Source organism: Primulina tabacum, chromosome 2 (genome assembly GCF_025594145.1).
Source record: "Primulina tabacum isolate GXHZ01 chromosome 2, ASM2559414v2, whole genome shotgun sequence".
In the NCBI taxonomy this organism is placed as follows: domain Eukaryota; kingdom Viridiplantae; phylum Streptophyta; class Magnoliopsida; order Lamiales; family Gesneriaceae; genus Primulina; species Primulina tabacum.
The window spans coordinates 44,969,725-44,983,139 of NC_134551.1; the positions used below are offsets into that span (position 1 = coordinate 44,969,725).

Genomic DNA, 13,415 nt, shown 5'->3' on the forward strand with positions numbered 1-13,415 from the left:
GATAGCGTATGCTTGAAAGGACATCGTCTCCAGCAGATATAACATTTAATCTTGAATTCGAGATAGATATTCTGAGGAGAAATCTTGATAATCTGTCAGAGATTGTTAAACAGTTGTCTTTTGAACGTGCTGGTGAGGTTAGTGCCACCAAATTCTTCAGTGACCGCATCTCAAAAGAAGTCACTCGCACGGCAGAATCATTGGCCAAACTGCATGACCAGCCTTTTCAGACAAAATGTTGTCTCAAGTCACGCCAGCATCTTGATTGGTCATTCTAACATCATTAAAACTTTCTCTGATAATGATTCGGCTATTCAATCAGTCTCCACCAAAGTAGAAGCCTTGGGCTCGAAACTTGTAACTATTGATACCAAGATTGAGTCTCAATCTCAATCTATTCTTGATCTAAATGAACGAGTTTCGAATAAGGCACCATTTCTGGAGATGCTGAATAATGGAATTCTTTCTCTTACTGGCTGAGTGGATGACTTACTCACTCGTGTTCAAGCCAATGATGCCAAAAAGGAGGAAGCAGAAGGCAGAGAAGAAGGCAGATCTGGAGGACATCATGCAGAATCCTCCTTCAGAAACCAAGATTCTCAGGATGAGGAAACAATGTTCAGAGACATTGAAACTGATGATTAAATTCTTTTGAACTCTGTTTTATTGTTTGTTTGTTTATCGATTATCTTATTTTCTATCTGCTTTCATATTCATCAATACTAACATCTAGGTTTTGGCATCACCGCAAAGGAGGAAATTGTTAGACTTAATTGTGGTGATGAGAGTCAGAACCAGTAGGTCGCGATAGCTAAAACCAGAAGACTATATAAAAGCAGAAGCTCTTGTATCGCGTTAACAAAAGCAGTACTCTTCGAGTAGTTATCAGCTTAGAAAAACCAGAAGCAGAACGTAGAACTTAGCTTAAACAAAAGTAACTTAACGTCTTTTACTTGATCGTTACAATCTTAAATGTTACAGTTACTTTACCTAGTACTAGCATTAATTGCATCATTAATGACAAAGTTATTTAATACGCCTTACCAGTTTTGGTATAAAGCAAAGACTGATTATTCTGAAAGTTTTCTGCAGGACCCTTTCTTTTAGGTGATAAAGCTGATTCTATCAGACGTCAAACGTTTTGTTTACGTTGGACTCAAGCTTTCTATATATAAGGATATCAATCCTTTATAGAAAAAACATTATTATCATTATCAACGCAACGATTATTCCAACGTGAGTTTTGAACTTTCATCAACTATTTATCTTCTAGCTCAACATACAGAAAAGCAGCACACGCTTTATTATCCATATCCGATCTTCTGAGATCACTTTGTGTTGTTGCTGTTTTGAAAACCTCTTCAAGCTAAACATTTTACTATATCATTGAGAAGAATTTGTAAACTGGAAAGGAGTCTTTTCCAGAACTTTGTTGTATTCGTTTTTTACGGATTTGTGTAACTAAGAGTTTCAGTAGGCTAAGGGTAAGCCCTACTGAAGTGGGTGTGTACAAGTTTTGTACTGTAATATCCAAAGTCTTTTAGTGATATCTTCTGAAAATAGAGGAAGATGCGACGTAGAAGATTTTATCTTCGAACTTCCAGAAACAACCACTGTTCTACTGCCTACTGTTTTATTATTTCTCATCGTACTCCATTGGATCGTTTTCGCACTAATTGTGATCTGCTGGATTATGTTCTACAGAACCTACGTGTATAAAAGTTTCGTTTATTTTGTTCTTTACACCTACTCGCCTTTTTTCTGTTGCAATACATAAATAATTTTATTTAATGTTATTGACAGACCATATTTTTTTTCTTAATATATCTATTGTCGATCATTTCAAGATGTATCTGACTTGACATGTTATTGATGAAATAGCTAATGGCTGATGTATTTAGCTGGTTTCCGATTTTAGCCAATAAATGCTATATATAACCTTTGAATCATGGATATGCTCAATAAATATCAATATTCAAATGTATTATTGTTTACGGTTGGTTACGAGCAATAGTTTGTCTTTGTTATTAGAAGAAAACAATTTAATAAATTCTAAACAGTTTGTTTTCACAATTTGTTTAGTTTCAATAAGCTAAAATGATATGATTAGATTTCTGAATATTTTTATTTACAAGCAGTTAAAATTTCTACAATCAGGTACCGGTGAATATACTAGAATTTAACTCACCTTATTATGGTATTTTTGCTTCAGGTACAACCCCACAAGCAGAAATGAGGAATAAACTGAAGTTGTAACAATGAGAACATAGATAAGCTTTTTGTACTTTCTAAATATGTACTGTCTGAAAATATTACATAGAATATATGTAAATTATCATGTTGATCTTATGTCTAGACTTTGTTAATATTTTGATAGCAAGATTCAGCCAACCTATAGCTTGTTTCTATGTTTTAACAAAAATTCCAATATTCACCGAAAATAGCATGTATCTACAAAACATGCCCATTACTAAAGTTTTAAAAATAGTAACTATCACCAACGTGTATAACTTTTTTTATTATTATTATTATCCAATAGCTAGACAAAAAATATCACAAATGTGTTAGCTTCACAATAACAATATTGACCGAATGTATAAGATAAATAAAGTAGAATATATCATCCTTAGTCAAAGCAACTTCTAGATTTTGATTACTAACACACACAATTAGCAAAATATAGAAAACATATATCTGTTATTAATCACTTTTTTCCTATAAAAAAACCAAAGGAAAAAAAATTAAATATTACCCCATATATTTACCTGCTAATTTCATGTTTATTCATATTACTTAGCTGCATTCAAACTGATTCGTTTCATTATTTTTTAAAAAAACTTAAATAAAACTTTTTCATATTACAACATGCATACACAACTTTAACTAAATTAAATAGTATAATTTTAGACATTCTCAAATATATATTTTCCTACATCTAATATATTTTCCTATACCAATAAAACATGGCGTTTACATCACAAATGTTAGTCTCGAGCTCAAGCGACCTTTTATCCTTATTTTAGGCAGCTGATTCGACTAGAAACATGTTTAGAATATACAGTACACTTTTTAATGAGTTTCATGATCTTACGTTGAGAGACATTCCTCATGATATACCTATTGTATATTCAAAGACTTTATCTGTGCAGCTTGCATAAGTATACAGGTAAAGCATAATGTCATAATTGGATAACATCATAAAACATTATTAAAATAAAGATCGTTTTACTTTAGTGTACTCAATAAAAGGCCAAGCCACAAGTTGGGTCGCTGGGCACATACTCTAACAATATTAATGTCACATCGTTGTTAAGTGTATAATAAAGACATATTTAATTTCTTGCAATGAAAATTCATTTAGCAATTGAATTATAATGGACTTAAATTGGAAAATGTGACCAAACAAAAAGTTTTATTGTACGGAGCGAGTCTCGCTCGATTGCTTAAGCAATTACTTTAGGATGGATTTAACCAAACCAAAGCCGCGGGGATCGAGCTACCGGTATTTTAAGACTGTGGTGGAACAAATGAAGACAACCTTTTTCGGCTGCAGGGCTCGGCGATGTTAACTTTAAAGGGTTTAAAGCTAGCCTTCTACGTACATGCATGCTGATGCCATGATGAAAAATAAAGGCAAAAGCGTGATTAAGAACATGGGAAAACAAAATTCTACGAGAAATTAAACGCACTCCCTCCCATGCATGTGTTCAAATATCGATGCACACACATATATATATATATATATATAGATAAAAGATCAAAGGAATCTACGTGTGCTTCTTATTTGTGTGTATATATATCAAGAGTCTGCTTCATCTGTGGACACTAGCTTGCTGACTGGGTGAAATTTGTAAATTTATTTATTGATAAACTTAAAAAATTTGTATCAATTTATATTTGTGTAAAACATCTAGAGATTATGTTAAAATTAATTTTTTTTTAAATGAGTTTTTTACAATGAAATCAACTTACATAACCAATATGATAATTTCCCTCAATGAAAATTTATATGTGAATTTAAAACAATTTAATTATGGCATAAAGAAAACAAGAAAAAAATATATAATCCAATTGATATGTTTCTTACATTTAATTTTTTAATTTAAATCACACACCAAAATAAAACTTGAAATTTCAAAAAAAAATAAGTTCAGGAATTTTAGACTAATCCTAGATGTCTGTCTATCTCCGTCATCACTTTCTCGGCATGCAAAATCTTTGATGTCTCTCTCCTAAAATTTTAAACTTTTTAATTTATAATTACTAGTAACTCTATGCGCACGTATTGTGTGTATGCACAAAAGAGTCGATTTTTTTAATTAATAATTATTATTTGATATATCACAAAAATTTTGTGAAAATATTTGTAATTATTTTATTATAATTTATAAATCATTGTACGGATAAACTGCTAAAAAATTTGATGACGTGATTTGTTTGTGGGGGTAAGACTAGTATTGTCAATTGACAATTAATTTGTTGACTGAGATAGGGGTAGTATTGTCTTTTACGAAATGGTCATACCAAGAAACTAACACGCTAGTGTTGTCACTTTTTTAAAAAGAATTGCAAACTCTCCCTAAGTTAGTATTAAGGGTAGATTTTTCTCATTTTATAGTATAGATATTCATATTTTCATAATATTTTATAATAGTTGAGTTTTCCCCCCTATCGGGAGAAACTTTACAAATAAAATCTATAAATATTTGTATATTATATTACACACCTAACATTTTATTTTAGATTTTTTATTACACATGTAATATGTTTGCGTCGATAGCTAATATAATATTAAAAAAGAATCAATAAATCTACCAAGTAGCTTGACGGGTTATGACCCATTAGAATTTAAATTTGGTTTTGAGCTTCACTTAGTTATTGATGAGGCTTTTATTACAAATATTATGGGCAATCCCACAAAATCTAAAAAAAAAAACATATAAATAGAACACCCTTCCCTCTTTTAAAGGTATTCTCTTTTTTTCTTTTTTTTTTTCTATAAAAGTTTTCCACTTTTCTGATCACATTTCTTGAGGTGATCGATTTCGCTGGATATCCCTAACATCTTTAACGTTGTTCGTCACGCAGGTAACAACTCGAGAAAAGATGAGCACCCAAATTCAATAATCTCGGGTTAAATTATTTATTTACCGCTTGATACCTCGAAATATTTACTTTGTGGAAAGAAATTAGTTTTGCCAAAAATATCACTAACACGTCTTTTTTTTATGGTAACGCTTGTAATTTTATTCAAAAAACAATAAATCGTCTGTTACAAGATTCACCAACCAAAATGGAAAAACCCCATTTTCCCAAACAAAAGGATCGGGGGAAGAAAGCGAAAAATGCAAGTGAATGCGCCACCTGATTCGCCGATATGCCAACCTGTCTAAGATCGGTATCAGTGCGGCTGTCCAATGAGTTCCGAATATCCAACGCCAGTGAACCACAGTAACTCGAATCTTTTGCTGGGTTGATGACTGCTTGCACCGCCAGCAGAGAGACAGTGGTAATTACATGGGCTTCTATCACACGTTCCTTCAATAGCCTCAACCCATCTCTTATTGAAAGGAGCTCAGCAAAAACCACCGACTGTGGCTTAGAGATTCTTTTTCCGAAGGCAAGCAGTATTTGACCGTCATGATCTCACACTATGCCCCAATAGAATAACCACCAGTGTCAAAATTAACCGGCGCGTCTACCTCAAGTTTCAAGATGTTAACACGTGGTCTCGTCAAGCGTTCGAGCTGGAGTAATGGCTTCGAAGCAGGTGCGGTAAGTAAGGATTCCTGAGCTTCTTTGAAGTCTTTCAAAAGGGAGGCGCTCCACTCCACATCCAATTGAGCACATCCATGCACCTTCTCATGCAAAAGCCGCAATCTATCATGCCATACAGCCCAGGTGCGCATCGCAAAAACCTCCATATCTTCCTTGGTTAACACTGCTTTCATTCGGATGAAGCTATCCAAGAAATCCATGTCTTTTACCTGTTTCAGAAAAAGATGAAAAATTGTATCCTTCCAACACTTCTTTGTAAATGGACACCAAAACAGAGCGTGCTCGGTTGAATCATGACCATAACCACACAACTGACACAGGTCTGTGACGGGAACATGATGTCGCAGTAGGTTCACGCGAGATGGAATAATGTTGTGCAATGCTTGCCACAAAAAAAATCCGAACCTTAGGGGGAACTGACAATGACCATACAAATTTCCACCAAAATTTCGCATGGGTGTTCGAGGTATTGCTGGGCGTATCAAAGAACCTGACTTCATGCTTGTAACCATTCCGCACAGTGTAATTTCCTTTGGGATCATAGAGCCAGAATCGAGAATCCTCAATTGCATTATTTGCTAGTGGGATAGCTAGAACATCTTCAGCTAAATAAGACGGGAGGTTGGTTCGAATCAGCGACTCATTCCATGCTCCATTCACGATGAAAGAGTTTACTTTATCAAGATCATTTGGGATACCTGCAGGCCGCCTTAGATACTGCAATCCCGGAATCCATTGGTCTCGAAAAGTTGCGATTTTTTCTCCATTACCAACCCGCCAACACAGACCTTTCCTCAGTAGCTTTCAACTCCACAAAAGTGATTTCCAAATAAACTAGGAACTATTACCTGACGGAGCGTCCATAATATCACCATGCTTGAAATACCTCGCCTTAAAAACCCGGGCTACAAGAGAGTCTGGATTAATGGAAATTCTCCAAACTTGTTTCGCAAGAAGGGCTCTATTGAACGCTTCCAGATTACGAAAACCCATTCTTCCTATACATTTTGGCACACATAATGTATACCAATCTTTCCAGTGCATTCTCATTCTCCCTTCTTCCATGCCGCACCAAAAAGTCGCACATTCCCGTTCAATAGCCTCACTGATCGCCTTAGGTATATGGAAACAAGACATAGCATACGTGGGGATGGATTGTAAAACAAACTTGATTAACGTTTTTTTCCCTCGGCGGAAAATTTCTTGTTGCCCCACCCTTTCAAATGTTTCACTATAATCTCAATTAAATATCTGAACTTGAGCTTTTTGCTACGCAAAGAGAAGGTCGGCAATCCCAGGTAATTGTCATGACCCTGCATAGTGGAGATATACAACATCCCATTTATCTGATCAGCTGGATCCGTATTCGGACTAAAGGATAAGGATGATTTCTCAAAGTTTATTAGCTGGCTCGAAGCTTTTTCATACACCAATAGACACTGGAGAAGATTCAAACAGTCGGCGATAGTAGCTTTTAAAATACGAGGATGTCATCAACAAAGAATAAGTGAGAGATTTGGGGACTAGAATTTGCAATACATACAACAGTAATCAACTTACGTGATTTAAAGAAGCTCAAAATCGATGACAGCCCTTGAGCGCATAGAACAAAGAGAAAGGGTGATAGAGGATCCCCTTGACGCAACCCTCTGCCCGGATTAACATGGCCTATAATACAACCATTGAGTGCAATCGTGTATTTGACAGAACGAACACATCGCATCACCTTCTCAACCCATATTATATGATCAAATCCGAGCTTACCTGTAACTTGATCTAGGATGCCCCATTCAACTCTATTGTACGCCTTGCTCATATCAAGCTTTAATGCCACGTATCCCTTGCTCCCTTTTTTCCTGCTCCATATCTAGTGTAAAGCCTCATAACACAGTAAGATGTTATTTGTTATCAGTCTGCCCGGGACAAATGCGCTCTGGAACTCATCTACTGCCATAACCAAAATCTTCCGAAAACGATTAGTCTAGGCCCGAGAGACGATCTTATAGCAGACGTTACATAAGCTAATAGGCCGGAAGTCCTTCATAAGCATAGGATTTTTAATTTTTCGAATGAGAGTGTTTATAATCTCATTTTACTCTTGCAGCGGAGCTCCATCATTCAGAACCCTCGACACAGCCTCTGAAACCTCCGGGCCTACCACCTGCCAATATTTCTGGAAAAATAATGCCGACATACCATTCGATCCTGGAGCTTTCTTTGGATACATATCAAAGAAAGCTTTCTTAACTTCCTCAGCCGAAAACGGAGAACATAATACCGAGTTCATCTGCTCATTAACCTTCGGTTTAACACATTCAAGCACAAGATTCATATCTTGGATCCTTGGGTCGCCCGATGTAAATAAATTAGAAAAATAGCCCACCAAAATCTCGGCCATCCCACCCTCATGAGAACACTAGTCACCATGCACCGATAGCAGCCCACTAATAAGATTCTTCACCCTTCTGGTTGAGGCACAAGCATGAAAGAATTTTGAATTATATCCCCATGAGCCAACCAATTAACCCTACTCTGCTGTTTCCAATAAATCTCATCCTTGGAGGAAAGGTACTCAATTTGATTCTCCAGCTCCTGTATGTGGTCTGCCGAAGCATGACAGTTATCATGAGGCTTCAATCGATTTAGGAGGGATCTTTTTTATTTGACTCAGAATATGTCTAAATCAATCTCCAGCCCATGCACCGAGGGCTAGCTTGCACTTCATGATGCGGTCCAAAAGCGTGGGTGTGGCATCATTTGAGCACCAGCCTCGAGCAACTACTTCCACACAATCCAATTTCGTGGCCCAATGAGTCTCAAAACGGAACATAGAGTTATGGGGATAAAGATTTGATGTCCCGAAGCCCAATTCCAGTAGAATAGGCCTATGATCTGAATGATAGAATTCCAACGATTCGGCTCTAGCTGTAGGAAACAAAAGTCTCCACTCCAATGTGCCGACATACCGATCAAGGAATTCAAAAATGAGATCATTTGATGAGCGCTGATTAACCCATGTAAAGAATCACCGCTGCCATGTAAATCCTGTAGAGTGCAATCATCAAGGGCATCCCGAAATGACCGATTTTGATGTAAAGGCCTCAAATTACCTCCAAATTTCTCTCGATCGAAACAGATTTCATTAAAGTCTCCTCCTACAAGCCACGGGACACCTATAAATTCTTGGATTCCAGATAACCATCGAAGAAGCTCCCACGAGAGGTGTCTGTTGCTAGCCTCCGGGTTGCCATAAAATCCAGTAAATCGCCAAAATTTCTCAAAATGCTTCACCATGCAGTCGATATGGCCGGACGAATAGGAGTGTACCGTGATATCCAACTGTTCTTTCCACAAAAGAATAAATCCCCCGCTTCTACCTTGACAACTCACAGTAAACATACCGAAAAATCCAAGAATATTTTCCACCATCGACACTGATAGTCACTTATTTTATATTCTGAAATGAATAGGAGAGGCGGGTCCTTTTCAGCGACTAATCACTTAAGTTCACGGAATGCCCGTTGGTTCCCAAGCCCCCGAGCATTCCACACTACACAACTTATTGGTGTCGGCGGGGTTGCTTAGCAACCACCGCCGAAAATGTACTGTTGGTACCATCCATCGGTTCCTCAAGAGCACGTTTTTTCCCAAGCACTAGATGATAATTCTGAGAGCCTGTCTCGCCAGGGACTCTATTGCTATACAGAGTAGACAAATGATGTTGTTGGCCTGATATAGAACCCTTCTCCCTGGCCCTGCATTTGCAACGTGTATGAGAAATAGGCTTTGCGTGCTTCATAGTCTCCTGGTCGTCCATCAGATAAGCAAGACTACAAGCATTCTCAATAGATTGCTACTTGTGGTTTCTTACTTCTGGATTCAACTGCTCAATAGCCAAATGAAGATGGGTATGGTATGAATCACCTACAGCCAATCTACCTTTTGTTTATGTTGTCCCCAATATATCAGTAGCCATTATACTCCCCTCTTTAGATTGCTCATCCACACTTTGACCAGCCACATCAACCCCCTTTCCGTCTTTGTGTAAGAAACCACTCGAATAACTTGCACCGATATCCTCAGAACCGTAGGAGTGGCTGCCCGAAGTACAGATTGGCTTGCTGCCTTGGAAATTCGGTGGGGGGAATTGTGGTGTTTTGATAAGTCCCCCACCCCTTGTAAAAGCTTTCAACCACCTACCATAGCTCAGCTTACCAATCTCTTTAGGCTTTATTTCACAATCCCAGAAGGAATGCCCAATATGGCGAAAATTATAACAAAAATCCAGCAATCTTTCGTATGACACTATCATAAAAACGTCTTCCTCATCGCTATAAAGAGAAAGTCTGATATGTTGTTTTAAAAGCCTCGTAATATCAATATGTACCTTAACACGAGAATATCTACCTATAACGATGCTATTCTCTTCCATGTCAATCTTTTCTACGGCCCCAAGGTGTTGTCCCAGTTTCTCCAGAAAGTCCTTATGCATGAATATAAGTGGGAGATTATAGCATTGGATCCAAATGGAAATTTTCGTGAAATTCATCATGCTTGGCGTTTGCATTCCACTCGGCTACCGAAATATAATTAGATCTCTTAAGAAATTCCATGGGCCATCATAGAGAGCACACTTTTTATCCTCCAGGGATTTGAAATCTAGAAGAAACAGATTATCTCCGAATGCGCCTATCTCAATATGTTTTGTGGCTTGTAGTATGCGAGAAATCTGAGTCACAAAGGCCTCTCGGTTAACGGCCTTGGAAGAGAAGACCTTAGCCACAAGGCAGTTCCCCATACGCTACTCGCCAATCGAAAGAGAGTCAGCCTAAATTGTAAGGGGTGGATCGTTGTTTGGTGCTGAAGAAAGCTTGAGGTTAGTAACCAATCGAGCAACTTCATCTGGGTCCATGGAGAAAAGAAAAAACGCTCAGGTGCAAGAACGATTCCGAGCGGGAAATTGAGAGAAGAAAACCTAATCAATATAGAGAAAAACTCCCACAGGCGGTTTCACGAGGAAACCTAGGAGAGAAGAAAACTCTCACAGGCGGCTTCACGAGGAAACCTAGCTAGGAGAGATTATTTACTACTTACACGTCATTTTAAAAAAGAGAAATTAAGACATTTCAGAGCATTGCTTATTGGGCTTGACTTGCGAGTTAGTAAATCAATGATCGGCTGAGCCCAATACGCTCCCCGAGATTCAAACTCACAGAAGCGAAAGGAAAGAGGAAGAAGAGAGGAAAATATCGTTACCGTGGGAGAAGAGTCAAACGTGGAGATGGTTAGTGACGAAGACAAGAGATGCCAGGCCCTTTTTCTTCGCGTTCGCCACCACATGTGGCGTCGTTCCGGGAGTTATTTAATTTGCTATTGCGTCATGCAGTTTACAAATTCGAACTCGAAGACAATCTTTAGCCCTCAGTCGGGCCGCCAGATTCTGTGGTAATTTTTCTGCTTGCTTCCCCTCGATCCCGCCACTCTTCTTCAATTCAATCTCATACCCATTATGTTATCCAAGAGTTGATACATGCTCCAAGACCGTGAGTCCATATCCGCCGTCGTTTCACAATCAAATAATTATAAAACAACAAGTCTCATAGTATAGTATACAATCAAACTAGTCTTTTTTTAAAAAATAATAAACATTGTCTTTTCAATGATACGAAACTGAATACAAAAATAGCGAAAGCAAATTACAATCTAAATAAAGTACATAAAAATAGAACTTCAATATTTATGACAATCCCCAAAATAGTTTTGTTTCTCGTTGTCAAGTTTATTTTTTGTTATTATATCTAACGTATCAGGGCCATAATAAATCAAATATCAAAGATCAAAAAATTCTTTTACCATTTCAAATGCAAATCATGACAGTGCTTTCAAATAATTTCATACATACTTTTAATTATAACGATTATATTAAAGCTAAACGAATTAAATCATATATCAAATTGAATGAATATATCATGTCGATTGTATTTTCAAATACATACATGTACTTTAAAGCATAAGTTCATTTACAATTTATTCTCCAAAATGTTGGTCCAAAATATTCATTAGACAGACTTTTAATGAAATTCGAATAGAAATTTGGGAACAATTAACTTGAAGATACATGGAAGAATTATTGATTTGATACGGTTACTGCTTTGTATATGTCATATTTATAGACCGATCAACAGAACGATAGCTCTTGTGTATTAAATTCCCAGCCAACGAATTTAATTTCTCAACTAGTGAATTTAATTCTCAATTACCGGCACTTAAATGACAGGGGTCTTCACAAATTTTATCTTATGTTGCTAGCCTTTTAAATTCGTGATTTTGTTGCTACTCAGAGCCTGTGAAGTTCTATAATATTGTGTGTACTATACAAGCATCTGAATATTCATGAATTATATTTTGATGCCTTATGTGTTTTTTCCAAATAGAAGATACAGATTATACCTATTAATCAAGAGAAGAATATGCATTTTAACAAAATTAAAGAGGAGAGTATATTGAATATATTTTTCATTTGATTCCTTGAAATATTACCCTAAACTAAACATGATGTCGATGTACAAAAAATGTGATTTGTTGTTATCTCTTTTTTAGTTCTTCTTTTTCATCATCATCTCGTGGTGGTTGTTCAATGTTACAGTTTGCACAAATATTTATAGATGTGAGTATGTCAGGTTCTACAACACCAATTTATATGAAAATAATAAAAAACTAACTTCTAAACGCAAAGCGGCTGTGAATTCCTAATTTGATTGTTAATTATAATCTCCCAAGAAATATGATGCTAAAACTAAACGGAACGATAATGGAACTTGAAGAAATAAAATCTCATCATGATTGTTTATATACAAATCAATATGAAATTATAAATACAAGAAAGTATAATAAAATTGCGTTGAATTTGAACGAGAATAAATTCTAATGCTAAATAAAGACTAAAAAACATGAAAGGCGCTTGACTAAGAATATGAAATTCTGTAGAGATTTTGTCGATATGTTGTCTTGTCCAGATTTTAGCATTAGAAGTCATTACATTTCAAATTTCAGCGCAATTTTATCATATTTTCATGTATTTGTAATTTTCTACTGATTTGTCTATAAACGATCATTTTGAGATTTTATTTCTTCAAGTTCCATTATCATTCTTTTTAGTTTAGCGTCATATTTTCTTAGAATATTAGAACTAAAAATAAAAAAATGATTCATAGTCTCTTTGTGTTTAGAAGTTATATTTTTATTATTTGAACACAAATTAGTGCTTGTAACACCTAGCGCGCTCCCATCTACCAAACTTTGTTCAAACAAAATAGGCACGTCTAGTGAGTCCAGAGATATGTCACCAAAGATGAGAAAATTCTGAGGGGAGTGAAAGTTTCAGCAAACTTTGAAGAAGATATGATTGAAGAAAGTGCATAAAAAGTTTTTGTTCAAGATATAATTGAATAAATGGAAGGCCAACACCATGTCCATGGTACATTCAAAGGAAAGCAGAAGCCTCAAACCAACAATACATGAGAAAACAAAGCAAGAGAAATAGAATAAGAGTCAAATCTTCTGGTCAATGGTATCTCGGCGTATGTGAAAGTAGTGGTGAGGCAGACGATGAGCAGATCTATGAGTGCGAATTGGGG

General features: G+C 36.3%; 1 protein-coding gene across 1 annotated transcript; it reads right to left on the reverse strand.

Annotated features, from left to right (window-relative positions):
- Window positions 1–8,235: 8,235 nt before the first annotated feature.
- On the reverse strand, window positions 8,236–9,207 carry LOC142537718 (uncharacterized). The gene is made up of 3 exons (XM_075643212.1): window positions 8,745–9,207; window positions 8,482–8,703; window positions 8,236–8,381 (listed from the first exon to the last, which is right to left on the reverse strand). Exons 1-3 carry the CDS (start codon window positions 9,205–9,207, stop codon window positions 8,236–8,238), a joined length of 831 nt encoding a protein of 276 aa, XP_075499327.1.
- Window positions 9,208–13,415: the final 4,208 nt, after the last annotated feature.